Below are 24,232 nucleotides of genomic sequence, written 5' to 3' on the forward strand. Positions count from 1 at the left end.
ATAGTAAAATATAAGAGATCCATACGTCAGCATGGATAGTGAAGCAGGTTGAAACCATACGTTAGCATGGATTGAAAAATTTGTATTCCATACGTCAGCATGGATGGTAAAAACAAAAATTCCATACATAAGGCAAGCATAGACAATAAAGCATAAGGAACCCATACGTCAGCATGGCTATCAAATAAACAACAGAAAAATCCAAACATTAGCATGGATAACATAACAAAAATAAACATGAAATAAGTAAGTAATAAACAACACAAAAATGCAATTAAAAATAATAAGAAAAATAAAGTGTCATGTATGTCCATAAAAATTTACTATAAATTTCTATAAAAATCAATTGTTCCCAGAGGCACTGACAACAAAGGCGATTGTAGGGGATGGCGGTGGGTGATGAAATTCTAGATATAAATTTTCAAACGAGAACTATGCTCTGCACATGAAAGGAACAAAGAGGTTATGAAATCTGAGACGTAATGTACATAGAACCAAAGTGAGGCTGGAATGACCACGCGGATGAAATTCTTTGAAAGGGGCACCAGGGGGTAATAACAGCTATAAACTATAAATATATACATAATTGCCATTTATAGACCTGTAATTTCCTAATGTAATAAACCCAATATTTCTCACGATATCTACATGTACGAACAGCCTAGTAAATGTCTCATGGCATATACCACAATAATGGAACTTGATACATGTATAAGAAAACCAACCTGTTACTATATTGCATGACTTATATACCAAACTACAAGTGACCTGAGCAAACTATACCAACTTATAAGTCCTTTACTGTCGCACTAAAATACTATTGCCAAGTTGACCTGATGCTGCTTCTAAGATATGTACCATTTTAACCAAGATTCTATTGTTTTGCATGGATTTACCAGCACTTCTATCATACTTTGAATATGTCTATGTTAACAAACAATAGGATAAAAGAAATATTTTATTACTACTAAGCATGTGTAATCTCACAACATATATACATATTTACATAACAAATTACAACTTGGAAAAACTGGGGACTAACAGCTGTTTGACACTTTTGAAATTAAAATTGAGTTATCCCCCTTTTCATATAGATATAAAATTTAAAACTTGGGGGATGAGATACAAAGGTTAATGTGTAGAAATTGTATCGAATTGGCCAAATACAGGTGTGAAGCAGCTGTAGCCCCCAAGTGGAATGGGGAACCTTTGTTGCCAGTACAATTTAACCTAATTTCTGTCTGTTCCTGCTAATTGTTTTTGAGCATTCTTAAGAACATTAGGAGAAGTATGAATATATCTTGTGTAACAATTAGATGACCATCTACCAAGTGTTTGAATTAAATGATCTTCAAGACGAGCTTCTTGAGCAGATGTAGCTGCACCAATTCTAAAGGAGTGTCCATTGTAGGAATCACTAGATAAGCCTAATTTGTCGAGTAAAATTTTGACATGTGAAATGAAAAATTTTCTGTTTAAAGGTTTCATATCTTCAGAGATGAAAAAAACCTCAGTATTAGAGGAGTACACAGACTGCCTCAACTGATTGTATTTCAATATTGATAAAACAGGACAAATTTAACAACCTGTTTTATAAAGTGGAATAGTAATTCCTTGTCTAAAAGGATCAGTTTTAGACTTTTTAAGACTTACAAAAATACAGTCAGCAGTGATTTGCAAATCACTGCAGCATAAGTTACATTCAGGATCAAACTGGTTCATTACAGTGAATTCCACATATCTTAAAAAACCAAAAAAGGCTGTTGTACAGGCAGCCTCTAACATAATACTATTAAAATTACCAAAAATACATGTATGTAGTAATTTACACATTTTTGACAAAATAGACATAGTAATAGGTAAACGTTTGCGCTTGACAGTAGACCCTTGTTTTTTCTTTAAACCAAGTAAAATTGTTTTAAGACACTCAAGAGGCTTTCCGAAACTTATTAATGGATTAAAACATCCATACTTTAAAAAATGAAACCTTACGCCACATAAATATAATTTAATTGTAGAATGACATAATTGTTTGTGGTCAGCACAATATGCTACGAAGCGCATAAGTAAGGTTTCTGACACAGGTGGGAGACTGTCTTTATCCCAAGTCAATCCATCTAACAAAAGACATCTAGTATATAGTTCGATTCCTGTCCTATATACACTAGTTGTGTTATTGGAGAGTGAATATTTCCACAAACTGTAACAGGTGATGTGGCAACAGGAAGTCATTGTTTTTTGACTGGTGCTGGTCTTTGGCTTGGCTGGCCCTGTTTTGATATTTACTGCAATTGAATTTCCCATGACTTTTTGCCTTGCACAATTTACACACATGAAGATATTTGCAGTATGGCTTTTGACAACCACGTGCCCAATTGAAGTTGTTACATAGCTGTTGACCTTCGTGCCATACAATATCTCGGCCTAGAGTATCTCACCCTTTGGATGAGTTTGCAATGGACATGCCATGTTGATTAGAGGTTTTCATTTGACACATAGCTGAAGTATGCAGAGTCGAACTGCAGAAAGAACAGGAATTTACTTTGGAACCAGCACAAATTTTTTGGCGTAATTCAAAGTCACCCTTCGACCAATCAATTTTGAAATTATGCTGAAGAAGCATAGTTGCACATTTAGCAAAAAACATTCTGTGATACTCGAAAAATTTGTATGGCCAAATATTAACTGTTTCTACAATGTGGGCCAGATAAAGTTCCAATTCCTCTCCCCTAGATGGGAAGCCTAGCTCATAATCCTTTTGAAACGGCCAAAAGCAATTATAAATTCATCTAGGGACAAGTTCCTTATCAAACTGTCATCATATTCTGATGTTTTCTTCTTAATGGGAATTTCATAGTTTGGTATCAATAGTGAGTTTAAATTCACATCTTTACCTGTGATGATATTCTGCCTGATTTCCGGCGAAATCATATCTGTGTCGCTGATGGATGAAGCCGGCACACCAAACGATTTAACCGAGTATACTGGCATTCTGTACGAGTCGTTTTGGCCAAGTTGGGCGAGACGGTTTGTTGACCGGGCCGGTTCGGCCATTTGTGTTGTTGTAGAATGAGGCATGAAGGATGCCGCCATAGCTGACTGTAAATAAAGATGGTATTGTCTCTTGCAGCATACTCTTAACTATTAACTTGTTTCAGAGTTTGTTGACAAAGTTCTATTGTGTTTATCAACAACATATTGTTGACTTGGGCGGAAGCTGATGAAATTCTAGATATAAATTTTCAAACGAGAACTATGCTCTCGACATGAAAGAAATAAAGAGGTTATGAAATCTGAGACGTAATGTACATAGAACCAAAGTGAGGCTGGAATGACCACGCGAATGAAATTCTTTGAAAGGGGCACCAGGGGGTAATAACAGCTATAAACTATAATTATATACATAATTGCCAATTATATTTACAACAATGGGTGAGTGCAACAACCACGTCAAGTACTGTGTAGTCCATGACTGTCTGTACATTGTTTGCCAGTTTCCCCTCTTAGCCAGGAAAATTGGTGCCGTTAATGTTATCACTACCACTGAATCGATGCCTCTGATGGTGGACTATTAGTCCCCGAGGGTATTACCATCCCAGTAGCCAGTTCTTCGGTACTGCATGAAAATACTGTTAAAATTTGCTGTTACAAAATGTTACACATTAGTATAAATTAAGGAATGTATCTCCCTCATGCAAAGCTCTAATTCCTTTCACGGTTTTGTATTTATTTTTTGGACCTTTTGGATTATAGCTCTTCATCTTTTATATAAGCTTTGGATTTTAAATATTTTGGCCATGAACATCACTGAAGTGACATGTATTGTCGAGATGCGCATCTGGTGCAGGAAAATTGGTACCGTTAATGTTATAAGCCCCGTAGTTTCTTAAAACCTGAACTGCATAGCAAAATATTATAAAAAAAACAACAATTCAATGTTCGCTGTAATGATCAATATCTCGATGATTTTGCAAGAGTGGGATAGGCTGATATTTCCAGAGCACCTGAGGTCGTCCGTTTTTTTCCAGGTCTGTGCTTCCAATTAGGTTTTACTTTTTAGAGTTTGGTCTATGTTGTATGTATTTGTTAGTCTTGCCTGTTTCTGTGATTGTCATTTATCCATAATGATTGATTGTGCATTTATTGTACTTTTTGACTCAAGCTGCGATACAAATTTGTTTTCAGTGGTCATCGTTTGTTATCCGACATATTTATAGATAGCTACATCTAATGTTTCCGTATCCTATGATTGTTGTTTTTTTACACTTTGTAGGCTTTTGAGTGACTGTATAATGGCTTGAATCATTATCCAATTTGGTATATAAAATGTGCTTAGTTGCTAACAAATAAAAATACATTGTGCATATAAAAATAATAACATCTACACTTCTAGACCACTCGACCACATCCACTATATAAAAATGTTACTTCAATGGTCGTCGTGTTAATTTTTTACACTATATTAAGCGCCGAATTCGACCTTTTCAAGTTTTTCTGTCTGTGCATTTAAAACGTCTTATATAGGAGTACAAGTAGGGTTCTGCTAAATTAAGAACCATACTCCCCGTTAGCAATATGTAAAATTCCCAAATTTCAATAAAAAAAATTTAATTATGAAAACACAATGCTTTTCTTTAAAAATCGTCAGATTTGGACTAACACCGGAGATAATTCGTTATCTATGTTCATTTCCGTAGATGTTTGGATATTTCATCAGCTTACCTCCTATACATTTCTAGGAATATGATTAGTTAAAAGCGTCCGCGTGGAGACCGTGTATATTCCATATTAGGTTAGAAGGGAGGCACGGCTTATTTAAATACACAGTAAGTAATGGAGTAACGACTTTGGCACTGTTTGATAATTTAAAAGTATTGAAAGTTCTGATAAATATCATCATATCAAGGTTGTTGATGATAAATAGTTATTGTTTACATTAGGTTTTTAGTGCAGACCAAATGAAGAAGGTTCTTAAAATTGAACACTTGAACACTTTAATATAGAAACAAGAAGATGTGTTATGATATCAGATGAGACAATTGTAGTTTAAATTCCACAAATAAAGATATTAGTAGCCGAAAAATAAATTCGTTACATAGTGTGCTAGTGACCTAATATGATATATACGGGGTCAGTAAATTTCATATGGGGTTCGAGCTTTGTTCTCATCCAATATGGAATTTACTGACCTCGTATATATCATATTAGCTCACTTACACACTTTGTAACAAATATTACCCTTCAATACCCCGTACCTCTTTGGCTTCGTCTCCGGTAGTTAAAGTATACATATCTACGAAAATAAACGTAGATAACTTAAAATACCACTTGAATAGCGTAATATGAAAAATTATCTTAAAAAGAAAAGAAGATGTGAACAAAAACGATAAGATAAAAATGGTTAAATATATTGCTATGTAGAACCTGCAAATCTGAATTTGAATGTAATAAATTTATAAATTTAAAATTTGTTTTTAGATATTCATGATGAAGTTATTCCTCAACATATACGTGGTAAGTTGATTGCTATAGAACATTAGAACATTAACTTAATCATACAACAAGCTTTAAGGCATCTTTGGTACAATCAAAATAACATGCTCATTAGTGTTTGTCTTGTTATGACCATTTTCGTTATATGATATGCATTTACCTTTATATGATATGCACTTGTCATAATGTGAATTGTAAAAAACCTTTATATTAAACATAAGTAAATCTTCACTTCGAAAAATTTAAAACACAACTCTCTATCTGTAAGAGACCACCAGGACTCAGTAAACAATAAATAAATGCAGTGTTTTCATGTTCATTTAGACACCAATCAGTTAAATTACAGATATTGTATGTCCAAGCTATGCTTACGACGCGTATCTGAAAACGCTTCATTCTATTTTCTGTTGAGATTCTCTGATTGTTTCGGGTTTATATACATACACCTTCAAAAATGTGAAGGCTGAATTTCATTTGCTGATGTCATATCTATCAGAACTGAAAGTAAAATAAAGTGTTGTTAGATCCTTGTAGTCAAGGCTAAGAAAAAGTATATGTACATTGTATCTTATCAGATTGGTTAAGCACCGACTCTTCGTCTAGTGTTGGCAAAACCACATATATTTCCTTTGTCCGGGACAAACAAATAGACACGTCCACTTTGTGTTTTTTTTTTAATGTATTTCTATTTTTATCCATCTGATAAGTTAACAAAATGATTAAATCTTGTTCAACTGATTTTTATAGTTCGTTTCTATGTTGTACTGTTGCACCACTGTCCGAGGTTAGGGGAAGGCTTTCATCTAGCTAACATGTTTAACCCCGCCACATTCTTTATGTATGTTCCTGTCCCTAGTAAAGAGCCTGTTATTCAGTGGTTGCCATTTGTTGATATTTATTTGTTTATCGTTATTTTTTTGTACACAAATTAGGCCGTTTGTAAAATAAATTGTTTTTTTTCAATAACATGCATATTTCTATTTTAATTTCATTATTGTTTTATTTTTCCCTCATTTTCAATGGTGACAAATTAGTTTGCTTCGCTTCTGAAAAAGATAAAACCTCTTTTAAGTAAGTTATACAAAAATATTATCCACCCCCGTTCAATTGGAAGCCCTGTTTACTGGAGTTGTACATATAAGTGGATTTCAACGAAACCTTTTATATAACGGGTTACTGTCTACTGGCGGTGCTTTCATGGGCAAATGTTTGCCTCGACAGCGGTAGGTTGTGGGTTCGAACCCCGAATGTTTCAAAACCAAGGACTTTAAAAATGATATTTGCTGCTTTTATTATAAGCACGCAAAATTCAGGAGATAACACTGGGCGGTTCGGAATCAGAATAATGTGTCCCGGTACGGTGAAATGTCTTCCTGTGAACTGGCATAGTAAAAATCCATTTCAGGATGTTTGCTTAGTTCAAAACAGGATTCATAATCTTTTCACATTAACATGTTCATGTACGAATATGCATATCAATTTGCCGCAAGACGTCAGGCATCCATTCGTTATCATCTAATTTAAGCAATGAAATAAATTCATAAAAACATAATAAAACTCTGATTGCAAATGTAATGCAGTTTTGATGATCCAATATGTTATTTAATCCATTGGAAAGGGGCGGAATCGGTGGCCAGGTGGTCTTAGTACTGTATTTCTAGCCTGTCAACACTGAGTTTGTTAGTTTGAATCCTGCACGTGGCAAATATGCTCTACTTTAAAATTAATCTAATATTTTTATCTCGTTATGAAATTTCTTAATATTAAAACGGACTTTGAGTTCATTTGTGTCTTTTGCAATGAATAGAAATAAGGAGATATTGTATGAGTGCCAATGGAAAAACTCTACATCCAAGTCATAATGCGTAAAAAGCAAACAATTATAGGTCAAAGAACGGTCTTTAACACGAATGTTTGATCAAACCGAACAGCAAGCTAAATATAAAGGACCCGAAATTTGTTTTAACATATTTTCGCAATAGCCGTGAATTTCTTCAACTGGTCCGGGAACCCCTTCCATATTTATTTGTTCATGTTTCATGTCTCAAATAGCAAGTAGGGGGGGATTGTGTCATGAATTTGAAAGTAAAGAAGTGATTTGGTCCAGCTGAAAAAGGCTAAAAATTAGAATTTTGGAAGCTGCCAAAAGATTTCAAGACAAAAAATTGTCCATATTTTGAGTTGAAAATGATGAAGTTTACTATACTTTTGATATAATTTGTCCCAAAAGTAGTACAACACACTATAAAAATATTAATGAGAAAACGCTGGTGGGATTTTTTTAATTTTCATTAAATGATAAGTAAGGTTACCATACCCTGAATTATCGAAGTAATCTAATATGGCCAAAGGCAGATACAACTTGAGGTTTAGACGTTTGTCTTCATCAAGTTCCGTAGTAATTCTGCGATATCAAAAAGTAACCACCGCCGGAAGTTGACAGGAACACAATAGTGAAATGTCCGGGTTCGGTGATGATAAGATGCGGACAATTAAAATAGTATTGTTTAAATGAAATCCACTACGGAATAACCGTGTGTTCTCGGACAAACTAGTTCCTGTATTTAATTGATATTAATCTTCCTACGAAATGTTTTAAACGTAAACTTTTGTTGAATACCACTGTTTACTTTATCTTTAAAATTGCTTGCGATAGCTACAAAGCCAGCATTTTTGTAACTTCGCAGAAGCGGATCGAATCAGTTAAGACGTAAACAGTTATCATTCTTATCGTAATCATGTTCATTGACCATAACTTCGATGAAAGCACATCACATAATAACATTTCGACATCATATAATGAAGTAAACCGAAACACAATATAGGAATGCATGCACATAATATAATGACACAATCACATCATATAAAGATGGTTGCACATAATAAAAGGGACAATGCACATCATATAAGGATGTTTGCACATACTATATGGATATTTGTACATTATATAAGTACATTTGCACTTCATATCAGTATATTTGCACATCACATAATGATGTTTGCACATTATATAATGAAGTTTGTACATTATATAATGAAGTTTGTACATCATATAATGATGTTTGTTCATCATATAATGATGTGTGTACATCATATGATGATGTTTGCACATCATATAATGATATTTGCACATCATATAAGGATATTTGCACATCATATAAGGATATTTGCACATCATATATAATGACAAATGCATATCATATTAAGGTGTTTGCACATCATGTATGATGATAAGTGCACATCATATAAAGGTAAATGCACATCATATAATGCAAATGGTCATAGCAAGACAGTTTTTGGTCTGTCATACTCATGAATTATTAACTTGAGGGCTCCTTTAAAGGATACATCTGCAGCTTTTAATTTGTATGTCCATATGTTACCTTTTTAACGCAAAATTCTAAAAGTATTGGTCTTTTTTTAGCTATGGCGCTGTGAATTTGTTTTTCGACTTATACGTTTGAGTGTCCCTTTCGTATCTTTCGCCCTTGCTTTAAAAGCGACTTGAGATACTAATTTTCAAAAATACCTCAAATATATGTGAACATTCAGAGTGATTTTTTTATTTAAAATAAAGTGGTTCTTTGTTCAACTAGTCTAAGTGCTAGTAGTTCACCTACTGTATCACTAGAATAGAAAAATAAAGGATATGGTCTTTTCGTCAATGAAAAAAAAAGTGTTCATCTACCGTAAAACACACTTAACAAAGCAAAGGAACAGCGCCTTTGTTACAGTTGGATAACTGTTCTTCATCTCATAGTGACGCCTTAAACACAGAGTACTAGCCTGTCAAAACCACTGTTGTAAGTTCGAAACTATACATTTCTGCCTGCTTCACAAATAAAACATAACTGCTGTTTTGTTTTTCATTTTCAAACTGTATGTCGTCTGCCATTTCGCAATTTAATGGTTTTACGATTAATACAAATGAAATATTGCCCGGCCTCAATTTGAAGCTTTGCATGTAACATGAAATGATAACCAAAAAAATAATATTTATTGTATTGTTGGTATCAGTATTTATGGTTTTTCAAGCTTTTAAGAAAAGTGAGCAATACAACTTATTGCAAACTGAATATCACATCGATCCTTTAAATAAACTTATTCTGAAAGGTTGCAAATTCAACACTGTCGGTAGATCTTTTAATATTGTTTTTATTGGTATTAATATTGATTTTTATATCAGTAAATTAAAAGCAAACAAAATATTATTATTTTTTTTATATACAAAAGCATTTTCATGAAAGTTGAAAATCGAATGTTGAAACGAATGTTGAAAACAAATGTTGAATGTTAAAAACGATTGTTGAAAGTAGAAATACAAATGTTGAAAGCGAATATAGAATGTTGGAAATGAATATTGAATGTTGAAAACGATTGTTGAATGTTGAAAACGATTGTTAAATGTTGAAAATGAATGTTGAAAACGAATGTTGAAAGTTGTAAACCGAATGTTGATAGTTAAACCTTAATGTTGATAGTTCAACCCGATTGTTTAAAACTAGTGTTGAATGTTGAAAACGAATGTTAAAGGTTAAAAACGAATGTTGGAATTTAAAATCGAACGTTATACACGAATGTTGAATGTTAAAAACGAATTTTGCATGTTCAAAACGAAGGTTGAATGTTCAAAACGAATGTTTAATGTTGAATGCGAACCCAGCAGACACAACAACGTTGAATCAACATTGAATAAACGTCAGATTTCAACGTTGAATTCATGTTGAAAAGTAGTGTTGGATTGAAAATTGATATGATGTTGAAAACATAACGTTGTTTCAACGTCAGATTTCAACGTTGAAAATAGGTTGAATTTTGGTCTAAATTTGGTCGAGGTTTGTTGAAAACAAGTCGATTGGTGGTTGAATTGTGGTTGTTGTATGTTGAAATCAGGTCGAATGTTGGTTGTTCTGTGGTCAGTGTATGTTGAAATCAGGTCGAATGTTGGTTGAAGTGTGGTTAGTGTATGTTGAAATCCTGTCGAATGTTGGTTGTTCTGTGGTCAGTGTATGTTGAAATCAGGTCGTATGTTTGTTGAACTGTGATCAGTGTATGTTAAAAATAGGTGGAATGTGTGCCCAGGTAAACTTTTAATGTGGTAAATTTGGAGAATAGGATGTTGAACAATGGTGAATTGAGTTTTTTTAACAGCTGACATTATTACCCTTTATTATATCCATCAATGCCATTTTATGCGTAATAAAACTGTCGCACAACTATATGTTGGTGGTTGGTGTACATGTAGTTTGTAGTTCTGTTGGTATACATTTTTTGTGCCTTCACTTTTCTTATTAGACATGATCTTGCTTTCCTTATAACTATTATGTTCACACTCAAAATATGTTTGTGACATAACACAGTAGTTATATAACAAGATACCCTCATATGCCCCTTACAATGTCAAACACAATTAATCTGATTACTTAATTTTATTTTTAAAAAAATAGTCCATCTGCTAGACATCTTGTACTGTTGTTCCATGTTGTGGTCTCTAATTTTTACATTCGAAACTTGTTACTACAGCATCTTCAACAGAAAAAAAAAACATATTGTACTATCTTTTACATAACTAGGTTAATTTCATTATACATCCCAAATAAAGAACACTAGTGTCATATGAATGATATAGTTATTTCTTTAAATATTTATCAATAACTATCATGACTGTTTTTTAAAACTTGAGTTCAGATAGTAAATAATAAATCATTTTAATAAAAACAAACCTAAAGATTTTAGTAGACAAAGATGAAGGGACAATTTAAAAGAAATTGTGACCAAAATCTCGCACACTTTTATGTGAAAAAAACAATGATGTACATTTCAATACTAACCTCTTATTATTTCAATCGGTCAAGCTTGGACACCATAGGCATATTTATTCTTTTTACCCGAGATGTACTTTACAGACATGGATTTCTTGGTAAGACATCATCTACAAAAAAATACGTTTATTTAATTACAGCATTTTTAGATAATTAATTCCCTCCTGAACTAATAAATAAACACGCTTACAAAATTTGGACATCCAAAACCTTTCATTGGGGACTTACTGATGTGAATTTCCATCGGAGATCACTATAATCTATTGTTGTGATCTTACATTTTTTCAATAATAGGTTGAAAAACTTTAAGTCCAATAATTACTATTGTAGCATTACGAGAAGTTTGTCCAGTCGAGAATCAAACATGATTCTGGAATCAGTGGCAGATCCTGAAATTTTCATAAGGGGTCCACTGACTTAATAACAGAGGGATGGGGGGCTCAAGTCATGCTTCAGTGATCCATTATATGATCAACCAATTTTTCCCTCTCAAGGGGGACCACAAGCATTGAGATTTTGCCAGTCACTCATCTTGAGAAACAATACTGCACCACAAGCACCGAGATCTTGACAGTCACTCATCTTGAGATACAATACTGCACCACAAGCACCGAGATCTTGACAGTCACTCATCTTGAGAAACAATAATGCACCACAAGCCCCAAGATCTTGACAGTCACTCATCTAAAAAAAAACAATATATGTCATACTTTACATCTAATTTTTTCATGATCTTTCATCAATAGATACTTTCGGCATGGTTGCTAAACTTTAAACATGTGTTTACATTTTTCTTTAAACTGCAATATATTCCAGTCTTTCGTGAGACGTCTTATTTAATTTTCATTTGCATGCATATGGATTAAGGTCAAAAATAAAAGAATATTTGTTTTATTTCCTTGACTTTTTTTGTGCTGTAATAATTCAATACGGTCAATTGATAAAGCATCTATTTAGACGTTATCATGTAGACCACTTTGAAAATGGACAGATCTGTGTGTATTAATTTGTTATGGTCACACATGTTTCTTATCTGCCGTATTGCTTCATTGATAAATCCTCAGAATACATGCTGTGAGTGAAATCTTTTCTGACCCAGAGAAAAAAATCTGTTTGTTTTGAATGTTTTGCAAGGTCAAGAATGCCATGTGTTGTAAATCTTTGACTTGTAATTATATCAGCATATAAAATATGTAAAAGAACTAGTATGAGATCGCATAGGTGAACTTCAATAATTATATATTATTATTTGCCAGACGAATATATTTTTTTTTTCAATTTCAACCGATGTTCCATGATATATTATGACTCCGCCCTCCCAGTACTGCAATGATAGAATTCTTTGCCATACGCTTTTGCTTTAAATTACCAAATCAATGTTTATAAAAACACTCTCCCTTTTCAAGTCTTAACATAATAAGTTGCCGTACCCAATCAATGTACAAATATATCCCGAGACTACAAAGACATGTGTGTATAAATTATATTTGATCTGCTTAAATCACTCTACTCATATCATGCATATAATTACGGTAAACATAGGCGGATCCAGGGGCCCCGGGCCCCCCTTTCGTGGAAAAAATTTGGTTGATTATATAGGGAATTATTGAAGCATGACTGGAGTGCCCCCCCCCCCCCCCTTTAGGTCAGTCAGCGGGCGCCCCCTTAGGAAAAGTTCTGGATCCGCCACTGGTAAACGCTACACTATTGTATATCTTAAATTATCATATAACTATCATTAAATTAAACAAGAATGAAAATTATACTTACTTTACACTGCTAAGAACAACTCTTAACTTGATGTGGTAATCAAATAGGCGCAAATGAATTCAAACAGACATTTTCTGGTGTTTTTTTTTTTTTTAGAAAATGATATTTCAATTTGATTTTCAAATTTCAACATGAGAATAATTTGAATTTCGTACTTTTATTTTGGTAATTTGACAAATGATTTTGCATTTTATACAGAGTTTAAGTGTTAATTCATATTGGAAAAATATAATTCCTTCAAAATTTCTCTCATGGATCTTTTATTTAATTTTAAAGCAGTCTTCAATTGGCACAAAGACGAAAACCGTTTAATTAATAATGGCCCAAATGTATGGAAGGCTTACCTTGACTGTAACAGTTCATTTACTGAAACATCCAAAAGAACTGAATTAATTGGACGTTCTTTTCTGTGTTTAAAGAACATATGTTGCCATTGTTTGAAAAATTTAGATTACACTCTTGTAACCTATCACCAATCTTTGCATTTTTTTGGATATGTTTCTTTGTGCATTTGCGTTATTGTTACAGAACATGACTGCTGAACGGAATGGGTTGTGGCTTTTACATTTGCAACCGGTAGCTGCAATGTTGCCAAACTTTTTTTTATTTCCAATCAAATGAACAATGATATTTGGAAACAAGCCTACATTATGTACATATTGCATATGTTGAATCTGCTTGAAACGGTAAAATCCGCGTAAAATCTGCTTTAATGAGTCTGAAACCCGTGTCTTCTATTGTACTATTTCGAGGTCTCCTCGAAATAGTAATCAAAGGTACCAGGATTATAATTTAGTACGCTAGACGCGCGTTTCGTCTACATAAGACTCATCAGTGACGCTCATATCAAAATATTTATAAAGCCAAACAAGTACAAAGTTGAAGAGCATTGAGGATTCAAAATTCCAAAAAGTTGTGCCAAATACATCTAAGGTAATCTATTTAATTAGTTGATCTTCGTCAATAACGTTTTCAAGTATTGCTAATACCTGTAATAGTTGACTGTTCGAGGCCCATGAGCGCAAGTTTAATCCTCCATCTGCAATAAACTGCGAACGAGTTTAAACTAATCTTCTTCTAATTCAAAGCTATATACAATGTTATATACATAATTATAACTCTTTTGTAAGTTTTTTCCGTGAAATCAAATAGATGGTTATTCAAGTGCTTTGATAATACGGCGTTCAATATAAATGACAAGCATGTAGCCCCAAATAGTACGGACTTGAATCTCTATGTTGTTATATCGCTGTTTGGGTCTGTTGGTTTACTCAACCAGAAAAACCTAAATACACCCCGGTCCTCAAAGTCCAGACCAACATTTAAAAACGCCTTTTCGATGTCTGTAGATACTGCATACTTATTCATGTGGAATCTCAGTAGTATGGCGGTGACTTCATTTAGTTTCGGCGGTACCTTCAGTAAGCAGTCATTCAAGCTAGCACTATCTGGTGTCTGTTTTCAACTAAAATCATATAGTATCATAGTCCGATCCTGATGGGCGTAGTGACTGGATCCTTCTTAACTGGGTGATTAAGTATGTAATGCAGCTTGATAGTTGGTTTAATTTCTTCGTTATCAACTATCTCAATGAACCTCGCTTTTCTGCTTAGCAATCATTTTATTAATGTAATTTTAAAAGTAATATTTGGTTCCTTATGAAAACGCGTTATTACACTCTCAGTCCTTTAAAAGCAACCGCTTTTTTGTTGGTAGATAGATAGATAGATAGTTTATTCCCATAAAACCATGCAGGTACAAAGGTTACAGAGAAGTTAAAAAATAATATGGTAGCGGTCGATATTCTGCTTTCCACTGGAAATCGACGAATTACCTTTTGGTTTTGTAAGATATTGCTGTTTCTTCGTACATTGTCGGAAATTCGTCGATTTCAGTATTTCCGGTCTTATCTTTAACACCAAGCGATTCAATCACAGAAAATTTCTGTAGGTTTAATTCCTCTTTCTTTTATGATTCAACGACATTAAGAATAGAGCTCCTACTTGTGGTACATTAACGGCCTTGCCATTTTGGGTCCTAACAGGAGGTATCCGAGCTTGGATTCAACGGCGGTTGGTCCTTCACCTGTAATAATGTCATCTCCAACTATAATCCAATAATAATCTGCTCCAATAAGTATTTCAATTTCGAACATGTCATCGTCCGGAACAGGATGTGCTAATTTTAGTCCTCGTCAGTGTCTCATGTAACTGACGGATTTCACATGAATATGTAGTGGCATTACAATTTCAGGAATAATAAGTACGTTTAGTGGTATATTTCGTCTTCATCTGTTTGAATATAAACTGTTGCCGATTTCATGTGTCTTGCTTGTCCATTTTGTTTTCCGAAACCGGAAAGGTGCACTACTTCGTTTCCGCTTAAAACTAAATACGACTTTCTGCAAGTGTCTCCGATGTGAAGGACCTTTGCGCACCTTCATTTAACAAAATATTGGCTTCTGCACTTTTCCCCGAACTAACAGTAGCGACGGCGGTCTTTAACAGTACATTTGTAGTTCTTTGTGTTATGGAAGAATGTTCTACCGTATATTCGGTTTCTTCGGCTGGCGGTTTGTTCGATTCCTCGGATTTTTCATCTTTACTACGTATGCTAGTGGAATGACGTTTGTCACAATTTCGGCTTTTACTTTTTGATTTACAATCAGCTACTTTATGGTGACCTATGCAGTAGAAACACAACCGTTCACTCTTGACTATATTCATTACCGCGTTAGCGGTTGTGAATTTAGTGCAGTTGGAAGATGTGTGTCCGATTTCTTTTATTACATCAATATGTTTGAAATATGTAATCCAAGGTGTTTATGTGTGGTTACCTCAGTTACTTTACGCTGTCCATTTTAAGGTTTGGATGATCAGGTTTGTGAAGTTTACGTGAAATTGTCATGATCTCGGTTTTCTGAGGGTTAATTAAAGGTCACTAGCCAATTTTAAATCCATCTATTGATGTTTGCGAGATCTCTATTCAAGTTGATTGCCGATTATTGGGGATCATATACTATCAAATATAAACTTGTAACATCAGCAGACAACTTAATAGTGGACTGTACAATGTATGTCAGATATAATATCATTGATAAATAAAAATATATATATATGAGGTCCCAGGATCGACCCCTTGGGTAAACAAGTCTTTATATTGCCCCTCTTGGATGATACAATATTTATTACAACCCTTTGCTTTCTATCAGATAGATGACTATTACTCATGCCAAAATAGAACCTTTAATGCCGATAGCTTCTTATTTCTTCAACAACCACTTTTGCCAAACTTTTCGGGCTCGGTAAACAACATCACTACAACATATAGAATGTGCTATTTCATATCACATAAGATGTCTACAGGTACAGCAAATTTTGTAAACTAAATCGTTGTATCTATTTATGAATTTAATAAAGGTTTTAAGTGATTAGTGGTTACGAAATCCCTGACTCAATAATTCACCAGTAATACATAGATTACGTTCATTAAAATAAAAACAAGCCACTAAAATCATGGACACAGCTAACGAGTTGAGGTATATAAACATCGTAAGGCGTTGTCAAAGGAACATCGCCGTCCAAAAAACGAAAAATTAACAATATGGAGAGCAAAAATCTTCTCTTTTGTCGTAAATTTTCGTGCCGAGTTTCTGTATAAAAATGACTTATTTTTATCTAGGAATGGACAGTTATTACTGTTGATATTTGATTTATTTAAAAAATGTTCATTTAGGTACATTTCTGCATTTCTAGTCTTTTCAGGGAACTTTTTTTATTATTCAACGAAAACAAATAACCAAGATAACGGTAACATAGGTGTTGTTTAATTTATCAATTAAATGGAACTTAGACGGATCTTTACGGATTTTCTCCCTTTTTCTTATTTACAAACTTTAGAAACCAGGTTATCTCAAGCTTATGTATTTTATCGAAACACTCCAAAATAGAATAGTGCGTTAAAACAAGCATAACCTATGCAACTGTATGTGGCGTTATTAGTGTTATTACACCTCGAGAATTAAACATAAATTTCATATTTGTTTTGTTCATTTTTTTTTTGGTTTTTTTTTTTGCAGAGCAGTTCGACAATCGCATGGAACGGTGGAAGAAGGATGATCAACAGTTTGTTAGTACTGAAGCAGAGAAACATGTCATGGATAAACTTTTGACAGAAAGTACAGTTACCCTAGTTGGAAACTCGGGCATTGGAAAAAGTTTTCTTTCTAAACACATTGCCCTCAAAATGAAGGAAAATGGTTATACTGTAATTCCATGTAGTAAACCTGAAGATATTGGTAAATGGTTTAAACATAGTTGGAAAACATTATTTGTCTATGATGATGTCTGCGGCCGTTATACTCTTAATCAACAAATTTACAATGAATGGAAACAACACTTGGATCACATCAAATTTCTTCTTACAGACCAATGTTGTAAAATAATATCTACATGTAGATTGGAAGTTTTCAAAGATGAACGTTTTAGCAATCTCTCTATTTTTAAAATATGCAACATCGATTTAAATTCACAAGAATTCAAACTTAGTGCCACTGAAAGAAATACTTTAGCTGAAGTGTACTTTAAGGACAATGCTGATGAAGTAAAGGAATTGTCAGAAAAATATGACTTTTTTCCACTTTTATGCAGCCTATATCATAAACAAAACCTTCAGAAGAATGTTATCATTAGCTCGTTTTTTAACAATCCTTTTGATTTTTTTAAAGATCAAATTGTACAAATGTATTGGGAGAGTGATGCTGGTAAGATGCAGTATTGTAGCTTAGTCCTTTGTGTGATGTTTAACAACACATTAACAGAAGAAAATTTGTCCACAAAAGATAAAAAGATAAGAACAGTAATAAAAGATTTACTAGAAGAATGTGAACTGATTAAAGGAACATCCATCAAACGTTTAAAAAAATCGCTTGAAACACTTGAAGGTACCTATGTGGTCAAGGAGGATAACAAATACAAAATAATCCATGATAAGTTGTTTGATTTCCTGGCTAAGTTCTTTGGGGACAAGATGTTACAGCTCTTTTTGTATCATGCTAATACAGATTTTATTAAAGAGAGATTTCTATGGAAGATAACAGATAACATGGGCCCAGAAACAGAGTTTGTGATAAGAATACCTGATAACGGTATAAATAGGTATATAGAAAGATTGCTGAAAGACTGGGAGAACGGATTCGTGATCAATGTATGTGTCAACAGAAACATGAAATCTACTATATTTACAGAAAAATTTGTAACACATTTAAATCAACTTGATCAACCAAAGCAACAGGAACTTGTTTGTACAAAAGATATTCACAGTAAAGATATAGCCCTTTCAGGAAGCTGTTATATCGGTACTGTTGATCTTGTCAAATGGTTGATCAGTAGGAATAGTGACATTAATTATAGTAGAGAGGATGGTTGTTTCTCTTTATTTTGGGCAAGTCAGGAAGGACATGTTGATGTTGTTAAAGAACTGTTACAACATTCAGCTGATGCCAATAAGTGTGACAATAAAGGTGTATCGCCTCTGTATATAGCAAGTCAAAATGGACATGTTAATGTTGTAACAGAACTATTATCGCATTCAACTGATGTCAATAAATGTGCTAATGATGGCATATCACCACTTAATATTGCTTCTAACAATAACATGGTTGAGGTTGTACATGTCCTTCTTCAGTTTGTTCATATTAAAATTGATTTATGTGATGAAAACGGATGTTCTTCACTTTATCAAGCAAGTCTGGAAGGACATATTGATGTTGTTAAAGAACTGTTAAAACATTCAGCTGATGTCAATAAATGTGACAATAATGGTGTATCACCTCTGTATATAGCAAGTCAGAATGGACATGTTGATGTTGTTAAAGAATTATTACAACATCCAGCTGATGCCAATAAGTGTGACAATAAAGGAGTATCACCTCTGTATATAGCAAGTCAAAATGAACATGTTAATGTTGTTAAAGAACTGTTACAACATTCAGCTGATGTCAATAATAAATGTCCTAATGATGGTACATCACCACTACAGATTGCTTCTTACAACAACATGGTTGAGGTTGTACAAGTCCTTCTTAAGTGTGCCCATATTAAAATTGATTTATGTGATGAAAAAGGATGTTCCTCACTTTATCGAGCAAGTCAGAAAGGACATATTGATGTTGTGATAGAACTGTTACAACACTCAGCTGATGTCAATAAATGTACTATTGATGGTATATCACCACTACAGATTGCTTCTAACAACAACATGGTTGAGGTTGTACAAGTCCTTCTTAAGTGTGCCCATATCAAAATTGATTTATGTGATGAAAACGGATGTTCTTCACTTTATCGAGCAAGTCAGGAAGGACATATTGATGTTGTTAAAGAACTGTTACAACATTCAGCTGATGTCAATAAATGTGACAATAATGGTGTATCACCTCTGTATATAGCAAGTCAGAATGAACATGTTAATGTTGTTAAAGAACTGTTAAAATATTCAGCTGATGTCAATAAATGTACTAATGATGGCACATCACCACTACAGATTGCTTCTAACAACAACATGGTCGAGGTTGTACAAGTCCTTCTTAAGTGTGCCCATATTGAAATTGATTTATGTGATGAAAACGGATGTTCTTCACTTTATCGAGCAAGTCAGGAAGGACATTTAAGTGTTGTTGAAGAACTGTTACAACATCCAGCTGATGTCAATAAAAGTAACATAAATGGTGTATCAACTCTGTGTATAGCAAGTCACAAGGGACATGTTAATGTTGTTAAAGAACTGTTGCAACATTCAGCTGATGTCAATAAATGTACTAATCATGGCACATCACCACTACAGATTGCATCTACCAACAACATGGTTGAGGTTGTACAAGTCCTTCTTAAGTGTGCCCATATTAAAATTAATTTATGTGATGAAAACGGATGTTCTTCACTTTATCGAGCAAGTCATGAAGGACATATTGATGTTGTTAAAGAACTGTTACAACACTCAGCTGATGTCAATAAATGTACTAATGATGGTACATCACCACTACAGATTGCTTCTAACAACAACAAAGTTGAGGTTGTACAAGTCCTTCGTAAGTGTGCCCATATTAAGATTGATTTATAAGATGAAAACGGATGTTTTCACTTTATCAGGCAAGTCAGGAAGGTTCATATTCTGGACGCCAGTCTTTGCTCCTTTATAATATAATTCACTAACAAAAAAAATTATGAAGCTTAGAAATGGAAAAATATTAAATACTAAACTTGTTCAAAGGGTATCTACACGTCTCAATCTTCAAAATCGGTTATCTAAAAATACTACCATCGCTAACATTTTTAACAATAAAAATCGTGGTAACCCTTCTATCGATAAGTGTCATGCCAAAAAATGACTTACATGTCCCCGTCTTTCCACCAACAATACGGTTAGGTCCACGTTTAATGGTCGCATATTTTCTTTGAATTTTGAAACTGATATAACTTGAAAAACAAACAGTATTATTTATTTACTCACATGAAACAAACCGGGATGTGGTATTCAGTACGTAGGAGAAACTGGACGGTATTTATCTAAACGCACACAAGAACATCTGTATCGTTTTAAAAGTCCCAATAAATTCAAAAGTATCATTTACCAACACCTTTAGAAGCACAACCATCATTTTAAATATTTAACAGTTCAACCTTTAGAAGTAGTAAATAAGCAGCCTGGTGAATCTCATTCAAAGTTTGTACGATCACGGAAAATAATTGAATTAAATTGGATTAAAAAATTACAGACAGTCTACCCTCTCGGTCTTAATCATAATATCATGGGAATTGGTAATATATCTAGAACCGATTCCGTTAACATTTTGGATATAGTTTCTAAAACTGTTCGTAAAAACCGTTCTCACGGTCGTAGGACAAATCGCAATCAAAGAAAATTTCGGACCAATCATACCAATATTTCGGACCTAATTTCTATTTCAAAAAACAACGGCAGACATTATCTGTTAACAAAACTGTGTTCATTACAGGTTAATAAGTTAAATAAAATTTTGGAGGATTGCAACACAATTTCATATAGCAGTTCTTAGTATGAAATTGTTCAAATTATTATGGCATATTGTTATTCTAAACTATTTCCCAAAATTGATCGCCCTGAAGATCATAAAAAACATTTTATTAAAATAAAGTATGTCAATAAAGGTTTTGATTTTGTAAATATTGCCGGTATATTTAACGACCATTCTGTTAAGGACATCGTTCAAGACCGGGAGTTAAAATCATTCCTCAGTAAAGGACCTAAATATCGTCCCCCGTCAATTATTAATTGGAATGAGTGTCGTAATATCATCCACGACTCACTCCATACTTACTGTATGAAATGGATAAAACGGGAAAAAGCTGACAAAAAATCTTTGGACTCTTTTTTTAATTCAGTAATGAAGATAGTTGATATACGTATTCAACATTTGAAGAACATTTTACTCTAAACAATAACCACAATAAACCTATTTCTCGTATCAAACATAAACTAAAAGAACTAGCCAAGAAATTTGTTTTTGTCCCGGCCGATAAAGCTGCTAATAATATTATTATTGTTTGACGTAAATTTTACATTGAGGTTCTGAAAAAAGAAATCACCAATTTACCAACATTCCAACTGACTCCATTTTCAGAAAACGACATCTGTAACAAACATAAACTTTTAGCTACCGCTTTACAAGCAGAGCCAAATACAATGAAAGTCCCAACTATGTACTGTCTTCCGAAGCTACACAAAACACCTTACAAATATAGATTTATTTCGTCTTCAAGCCATTGTTCCACTACTAAATTGTCTATTCTTCTTACCAGCACACTTGGTACAATTAAAAACCTGATAATAAATTGTTCAAATAAGGCCTTCGAAAATAGTGGAATTAATTACTTTTGGAGTGTCAAGAACTCGTTGGAAGTACTTGATAAATTGCATGCTTATATTTGTTATTTTAAATCTGTTCAAAGTTTAGATTTTTCTACCCTGTATACCACATTGCCTCACATTCTCATTAAGAAAAAAATCACACACCTAATTAAATGGGCATTTAAAAAGTCAGAATATGAATATATATATGTTCAAACTCTTTAAGGTCATTTTTTAGTTGCAATAAACAAAAAAACTATGTCAATTGGACATGCTTTGATACTATATATGCCCTTGAATTTTTACTAGATAACATTTTTGTTCGCTTTGGGGATTCAGTATATCGTCAGATTATCGGAATTCCAATGGGGACTAACTGTGCACCACTTATTGCGGACCTGTTTTTGTATTGCTATGAGTTACAATTTATGACAAAAATAAGCAATGACCCATCGAAACAACATCTGATAAACAAATTTAATAATACTTTTAGATATTTGGATGATATTTTGGCTCTCAATAATGACGACTTCAGTATGTATATTAAAGAAATTTATCCTGTTGAATTTACTTTAAATAAAGCTAATACTAACAATGACCACTGCCCTTTCCTCGATCTCGATATCTATATCACTAACGGAAAGCTGAATACTAAAATTTATGATAAAAGAGATGATTTTTCATTTCCTATCGTTAATTATCCATTTTTAGATGGTGACGTTCCCTTGTCACCATCTTACGGTGTTTATATATCTCAACTTGTACGATTCGCTCGTGTATGTAACAATGTTTTAGATTTTACCGAGAGAAATTTATGTATTACTGAAAAATTATTACACCAGGGTTTTCCATATCACAAAACATTTACTAAATTTTATCATCGGTATAAGGACATCATTCGTAAATATAGCTCAACATGCAGACTTCTTATACGTTCAGGTATTTCACGTCTAATTTTTTATGGAAATATTCAATATAAAGCACAAAGGTGTCAGTATTCACCTCAAAAACTAACAAAACCTTTGAATAGACTTATTAAGAAGGGATATAGTTACGATACTGTTGTCAGGTCATTAAAGATTGCATATTTTGGCGTTAATATTGATTCACTTATAGGGTCTTTGCATCGGAATTAAACACATTTATTCAAAAACCAGTTGTTGGCATGACACGGGTTATTTTCTACTAATATATGTTATGATGGTATGGTACTAAACCCCTAACGGGAAGGATTGTGCCTGATGTTTATATGATGAAATCATAATCTTTCAGTCAGTTTAATTGAAGTCTGGAGCTGGCATGTTAGTTAACTGCTAGTAGTCTGTTGTTATATATGTATTATTGTCATTTTGTTTATTTTCTTTGGTTACATCTTCTGACATCAGACTCGGACTTCTCTTGAACTGAATTTTAATGTGCGTATTGTTATGCGTTTACTTTTCTACATTGGCTAGAGGTATAGGGGGAGGGTTGAGATCTCACAAACATGTTTAACCCCGCCGCATTTTTGCGCCTGTCCCAAGTCAGGAGCCTCTGTCCTTTATTAGTCTTGTATTATTTTAATTTTAGTTCCTTGTGTACAATTTGGAAATTAGTATGGCGTTCATTATCACTGAACTAGTATATATTTGTTTAGGGGCCAGTTGAAGGACGCCTCCGGGTGCGGGAATTTTTCGCTACATTGAAGACCTGTTGGTGACCTTCTGCTGTTGTTTTTTTCTATGGTCGGGTTGTTGTCTCTTTGGTACATTCTCCATTTCCATTCTCAATTTTATGTTGATGTTTTAAAGGAACTGTTACAACATTCAGCTGATGTCAATAAAAGTAACCTAAATGATGCATCACCTCTGTATATAGCAAGTCAGAATGGACATGTTGATGTTGTTAAAGAACTGTTACAACATTCAGCTGATGTCAATAAATGTACTAATCATGGCACATCACCACTACTGATTGCTTCTAACAACAACATGGTACATGTCCTTCTCCAGAGTGTTCATATCAAAATTGATTTATGTGATGAAAACGGATGTTCTTCACTTTATCAAGCAAGTCAGGAAGGACATTTGAATGTTGTTGAAGAACTGTTACAACATTCAGCTGATGTCAATAAAAGTAACATCAATGATGCATCACCTCTATATTTAGCAAGTCAGGAAGGACATGTTGATGTTGTTAAAGAACTGTGACAATAATGGTGTATCACCTCTGTATAAAGCAAGTCAGAAGGGACATGTAAATGCTGTTAAAGAACTGTTTTTTAT

At 33.5% G+C, this 24,232-nt stretch overlaps 1 protein-coding gene and 1 long non-coding RNA gene across 2 annotated transcripts; one reads left to right on the forward strand and one right to left on the reverse strand.

Moving 5' to 3' along the window:
- Nucleotides 1–10,907: 10,907 nt before the first annotated feature.
- LOC139526037 (uncharacterized) lies at nucleotides 10,908–11,420 on the reverse strand. The gene is made up of 2 exons (XR_011665098.1): nucleotides 11,325–11,420; nucleotides 10,908–11,019 (listed from the first exon to the last, which is right to left on the reverse strand). It is a non-coding gene; the product is annotated as an uncharacterized lncRNA (long non-coding RNA).
- A 5,020-nt stretch (nucleotides 11,421–16,440) lies between these two features.
- Nucleotides 16,441–24,157, forward strand: LOC139526287 (ankyrin-1-like). Its single transcript, XM_071321417.1, has 4 exons — nucleotides 16,441–16,450; nucleotides 17,164–17,382; nucleotides 17,812–20,169; nucleotides 23,778–24,157. The coding sequence occupies exons 1-4, from the start codon at nucleotides 16,441–16,443 to the stop codon at nucleotides 24,155–24,157; spliced, it is 2,967 nt and encodes a 988-aa protein (XP_071177518.1).
- Nucleotides 24,158–24,232: the final 75 nt, after the last annotated feature.

The sequence above is a fragment of the Mytilus edulis genome, chromosome 6, assembly GCF_963676685.1.
Source record: "Mytilus edulis chromosome 6, xbMytEdul2.2, whole genome shotgun sequence".
NCBI classification, from domain to species: domain Eukaryota; kingdom Metazoa; phylum Mollusca; class Bivalvia; order Mytilida; family Mytilidae; genus Mytilus; species Mytilus edulis.